Source organism: Lissotriton helveticus, chromosome 11 (genome assembly GCF_964261635.1).
Source record: "Lissotriton helveticus chromosome 11, aLisHel1.1, whole genome shotgun sequence".
Taxonomy (NCBI): Eukaryota; Metazoa; Chordata; class Amphibia; order Caudata; family Salamandridae; genus Lissotriton; species Lissotriton helveticus.
The window spans coordinates 932,519,711-932,525,710 of NC_136072.1; the positions used below are offsets into that span (position 1 = coordinate 932,519,711).

Here is a 6,000-nt window from a genome sequence, read left to right on the forward strand (position 1 = left end):
TCAGAGGCGGGACCGGTGCCTTCTTAGGCACGCCATCTCCCCACGACATGTGCAGCTCATCACTGGCATCCAGGCTCACAATATATGCGGTGTGATCACTGTGGCTTTGAGGCCTCGGAAGCTGTCCTCACCCTTCCGGCTACGGCCTCAGTAGGGGGAAAAACAGTTACTTTACAGATACTGAGCCTCAACTGTAGGTCCTTAGCGAAACATCACGAGGATGTTTTTGAGCTCCTCACTGACCGCTCCCCTGATTTGCTAGCTCTAACGGAAACGTGGTTAACTAGTGACTCATTGGCTATTCCGGCTTTGGCTCTCCCCTCTGGTTACTCTATTCTAACTAAAAACAGACCCAAAGGGAGGGGTGGGGGATTAGCGGTGATTTTTAAAACCATTTATTCCTGCATTCTCTCCCCCTCAATCATAACCAACTGTGAAAGCACTCTTGTTTAAGCTAAGGGTCTCTGACATCTATACTTTGACTGGGCTTTTGATATACCGCCCTCCTGGCCCTGTGAGTGCTTTCCAGGAGTCACTGGTTTCAACCGCTTCCGCACTCATCCTGCAGTCAGCTAACTTCACTGTGCTCGGAGACCTCAACCTCCATCTTGAGTCTCGGGAGTCCCCGGCTACACTGAAGTTTCTTGGAGATCTGGAAGCCTGCCAGCTATGTCAGCTGGTTGAAGGGCCTTCACATCTGGCAGGTCATCTGCTAGACCCGATGTTCTCGAATATCCAGGGAATTACTGTTTCTCCCCCATATCCCCTCAGTTGGACAGATAATTTTTTGGTACAAATTAATATTAAAATTCCAGGTAGCCCTAGGATGAAGCCATCTCCTCCTCTCTGGAGGCGCCCGTGGCATAAACTTGATGGTGCCTTATTTGAGGCCAGGCTGAAAAATTCCCGTCCAGAGTGGTCTGGTAATATGGAGGAGGCGGATCTAGCCTATAGAGAATGGATTAATGAGTCTCTAGATCATTTTATCCCTAAGAAAATATCAAGGCCCAAACGCGAGCAATCCCATCCCTGGTACTGTGAGGCACTCACAGCCAAAAAAAACCAATGTAAAGTACTCTAGCACATTTGGAGGCGGTCTTATGACCCCTGTGCTAAGACTAACTTTAGAACTGCCACTAAAGCCTATCATAGATTGATAAAAAAAGACCAAAGCTAGCTATTATGCTGAGCTGATCAACTCCAGCACTAATCGCGCCAAAACTATCTTTGCGCTAGTGAAGGAGATGACTAAGCTGCCCGAGGGGAACAATTCTACAATAGTGTCTGACTTACAGTGCGAAGAACTCGCCTGTTTTTTTGTTAATAAAGTTCAAGGAATCTACAATTCCTTCAACTCTGGTGGCACCTTGATGAGTCCCAGATCTAATATAGATCCTTTGGACCTGCCCTATTCGCTCCTTACCCTTCCATCTATCTCACAAACAGATATGGAGACCCTGGCTTTAAAAATCAAGTCTGGGTCCCCAGAACACCCGGTTAAACCAGAGCTATTTAAACTCTTCCAGGACTCCATCATGATTGAAGGACGGGAGCTGATCAACAGATCTCTCCAGTCGGCCACTATCCCTAAAACCTGGAAACATGCCAAAGTTGTCCCCCTACTAAAAAAAATCTACTCTGGACCCCTCTAGGCCAGAAAATTATCGGCCTATCTCCTTGCTTCCGTACGTGGCTAAAGTGGCGGAGAGGCATGTGAATTCCATCTTGCTAGGTTTTTTGGAGACTAATGGGATTTTGGAGGATTCTAAGAACAGATTCCGTGCTAAACATAGCACCGAATCGGCCTTATTGGCCGTTACGAAACAGCTACGGGAGACACAGGACATGGGTAACACCGCGGCCGTGGTTCTGCTGGATTTGAGTGCGGCGTTCGACATGGTCTCCCATGGGATCCTTCTTAGGGGACTGGGGGAGATCGGTGTCGGGGATAGAGCCTTGGATTGGTTCGTGTCATTTCTATCAGACCGTTCCTTCCAGGTTCATGCCCCACCGTACTCATCCAGCAGTTTCCCTTTAGGTTGCGGTGTCCCACAGGGCTCCGCTCTCAGCCCCACGTTGTTTAACGTATACGTCTGCCCCTTGGCCATGTTGGCCAGGGAACGTAACATCAAATTAATTTCCTATGCGGACGATACGCAACTAATCTTTACTTTCTCTAATGACACCGTGGGTGATCGAGCCAAATTCCAGGATGACATCTTGGCCATTTCCAATTGGCTTACAGAGAATTGCCTTCAGTTGAACTCATCTAAAACTGAGGTTCTCCTCATTGGAAAGGACACTCAGAAGTGGGATGAGCAGTGGTGGCCTTCTACACTGGGCCCGCCACCTACTCCTAAGAAAGAAGTTAAAAATCTAGGGGTGATTGTAGATGATTCACTTACCCTTGAATCCCAGGCCAAAAGAGTGGCTGGCACTTGCTATGGTCGCCTCCGGTCTCTTAAACCCATCCTAGGGTTTTTTTTAACCTCCCATGCGGCAGACAATTGTCCAAGCTATGGTTCTGTCCCATTTGGACATGAGACCCTCGGGACTCAAGGGGAATAAATCCCCCAATTTACAACGCGCCAGGGTGGCGCGTTTGCACAGTGGTACAGGGAGGGTGCGGGGCCTGACATAGCAAGTGTGCAAATGCACCCCATGGCACATTGTAAATTGGGGGATTAAGTCCCCTTGAATACTGAGGGTCCCTGGCGGCCAACTAGCCCACCAGGTACCTCCAGTATGCGCCACAGGGCTGCGTTGCAGAGAGGTGGTCTGAGGCCACGCCCCTTTTTACACCTCCGTGCAACGCAGCTCTGTGGTGAAGGCAGGGGGCGGGCCTCATGTGACAAGTGTGCAAACACGCTCCATGGTGTATTTTAAGTTGGGGGATTAAGTCCCCTTGAATCCTGAGGGTCCCTGAGGGCCAACTGGCCCACCTGGTATCTCCAGTAAGCACAACAGAGTTGCGTTGCAGAGAGGTGTAAAACGGGGCGTGGTCTCGGACCACCTCTCTACAGCGCAGCCCTGTGGCGCTTACTGAGGCACCTGGTGGGCTAGTTGGCCTCCAGGGAGCCTCAGGATTCAAGGGGACTAACCCCCCCAACTGAAAATGCGCCACGGGGCGGGTTTGCACACTTGTAACATTAGGTCCTGCCCCCTCCCTTCAACACAGTGCAAACGGGCCCTCTGGCGTGTTGTAAATGGGGGATTTACTCCCCTTGAATCCTGAGGGTCCCTGGGGTCCAACTAGCCCACCAGGTACCTCCAGTAAGCACCACAGAGCTGCTTTGCCGAGAGGTGTAAAAAGGGGCGTGGCCTTGGACTATCTCTCTGCAAAGCAGCTCTGTGGCTCTTACTGGAGGTACCTGGTGGGCTAGTTAGCCCACAAGGACCCGCAAGATTCAAGGGGACTTAATCTCCCAACTTACGAGCTAGGGGGCACGTTTGTAGTGGTGCAGGGAGGGGACGGGCCTTGATATAAAAAGTTAGCAATCCTGCTGTGTCGGTCTTACTGGTGGTAATAAAAGGGGTAGATGGCCACCAAGGTTGACATTGGGGGTTAGCTACTCCTCCTGTTACCTCCAGTAAATCCCACACGGTGGGATTGCTAAGAGGTGTTTGAAGGCCACGCTCTCCTTTCTCCACCACTCTGCAAACGCAACTGCTATCTTATAGTTAGAAATTAGCATTTAAAAAAACCTTTGAAATTCACTTAAAAAACTATAGGTTTCAGGGACGTTATACTTAGAAAATAGCATTTAAAAAAACATTTAAATTCACTAAAAAAAAATAGGTTTCAGGGAAGTTCTAGTTAGTTGGACATTTCACTCGTACAAAACCATAGAAATTCCCCCGTTCTAGTTAGTTCAGCTAACTAGAACTCACGCCCCCGCAATGCACTGCTGATGACATCATATATTACATAAAAAACCAAGCCTGGATGATGTCATGACAAAGGAGGATGGACAGACCCTTTAAATAAGATGGGTGATGAAGATCAGACTGCCTATAGAGCATTTCTGTTTTCGTTAAGCGTGCCCATTGAATATTTGCGTACATTAAGTTTGCTTGAATTGTGACTTCTCCACCCTTTCATTTTATGCTCCACTTCTTGCTCCTTTCTGCGGGCTACCAAGCCCTGACTGTTTTCGGTTAATGCTTACCAGTGAAATTATGATGCTCTTGTAGTGACTGATTTCCCCTGTTTTTATCACGCAGGTCTTTGTGGAACAAATCGATGTATTTAAAAACATCGCTCAACATTACAACATGCCTTTCCTACTGGAGACCATTGAATGGCTGCTGCAAAGGAACCCCCATATTAAGCGATAGGATGAGCTTGGGCCAACAATCCCTGGCAAAGCAGAAGATTCTCTTCTAATACACCTTCCTCCAAGCACGGAAAGCGGCAAGTCGTGTACCAAGAGCAAAATGGATTGCAACATTTTCACGTCTTGGCTCTATGAATAAGTGCGCTTTTGCGGTCAGATTATTGTATGAAATGTGCTACATTCATTTTTGCTAAGAATCCGCTGCAGTAACAGCGGGCAGAGTGCTTGTTGTGGACTAGAAATCACATGGGCAAAATAAGGAAGAAAGACTAGAAAATAAAATCAAAATCTGGAAACGTCAAAGATTGTGATGGGCACTCCACTGTTATATTCTGACATGGCGGCAATGTTTTTTTTTTGTATTGCTTTATTTTGAAAGCCTTGCGAAGATAGCACAAGATTTGTCTTGCAGTGTGCGAACTGGACAAGTGTGGTCATGTATGTTGTATGGCTCATATTGTATAGAACATACAAGGAAAAGATGGACTTGTTACGTTACTATGTATATATTGCACAGTTCTGTTCATAGTCATAGTCCAGTCTGGATACTTGAGCAGTGTTTTTCTGTATAGTATTTACATCATTTTGTGTCTGGTAATCCAATGTGCAAATAAGTGTTTTATAATAAATTGTACTAAATATTAAATTTTATGCATTTTTGATTTTGTTCTAAGACTTAATTTCTCCCCTCACACAAGCATGTAGATAAGTACTCACCACTGTGTAGTTCAGCAACACTCTCCTTTGAAAAGGCATTTCTTGATTTGCCTAGAACTGTGGCCTCCATGGCGGTATATGCCCCAAATTTGCCAGTTGCTTAGTGTAGTCAGCTAAGGCCTGGCATGCAGGTTTTCATGTTGTTCCTTGCAGGGGAAAAGAAAGTTATGGGGAGGTGAGAAAGACTTTCTTTCCATTTGCGCTACTGTAGGAAATGTTCTACCCGTCTAAAGTAAAAACTACTGAAAGGAATTTACAGCACAATTGGGTATGAATATAACGTTTAACTTAAAACGTGCTTTTTTAGGTTTGATGTAAATCTGTTTAGTAGCCTTGGAGAGATGTGTTTAAAAGAGGTGCTGGGTGGGCATAAAATTGCTTTTGTATTTCTAATGGATACTTCTAACCGTGGGATCTTCACCTTTAGAATATCCCCAAGCCTCCAGACTGGATCTGGAGAATTCCTACATCAATGCCGTCATGTGCTAGTAGGTGCCACTGTTTGAATCTGTGATGACTCCTTACCACCCTAGACATGACAGAGCAGAGCCACGTTTAAGTGTCATCGATTTACCTCAGTGTGCCAGGGATGCTTTTCCATCCAAAATAACAGGATCCATGCCATGCCTTTACTGCTGGAAGCAGATGTCTGGTACAAAGCTGGACACAGTTTGTCTTTGGTGCTTAGCCTTGAGCTACAACGTAGTCTTGTGATCATTCCCCCTCAGGACAGCGCTCAAGCCAGTTTAAGGAGCTGGTCCCGCATAAGGTCTTCTAGTCTTCAGAAGGCGAAACCAGACTCTACCCCTTCCTGCCAGTTAAATCGGGTGCCAAGGCACGAGAACGTCAATCTAAAGATCATACACCACAAGTGTCTTCTAACTCGAACCTTTCCTTCAGCTGGTCCTGGCACCCCAGAGTTTCCCGAGCCGTTGTTGACTTGCCC

General features: G+C 46.8%; 1 protein-coding gene across 2 annotated transcripts in view; it reads left to right on the forward strand.

Annotated features, from left to right (window-relative positions):
* The window catches only part of POLE (DNA polymerase epsilon, catalytic subunit), a 316,779-nt gene extending 311,796 nt beyond the window's left edge, over positions 1-4,983 (forward strand). For both annotated transcript variants that reach the window (XM_078667255.1, XM_078667256.1), the window contains exon 49: positions 4,225-4,983. In XM_078667255.1, the coding sequence (XP_078523381.1) occupies positions 4,225-4,338 (114 nt within the window). In that variant the 3' untranslated portion in view covers positions 4,339-4,983. The remainder of the gene's footprint in view (positions 1-4,224) is intronic.
* Positions 4,984-6,000: the final 1,017 nt, after the last annotated feature.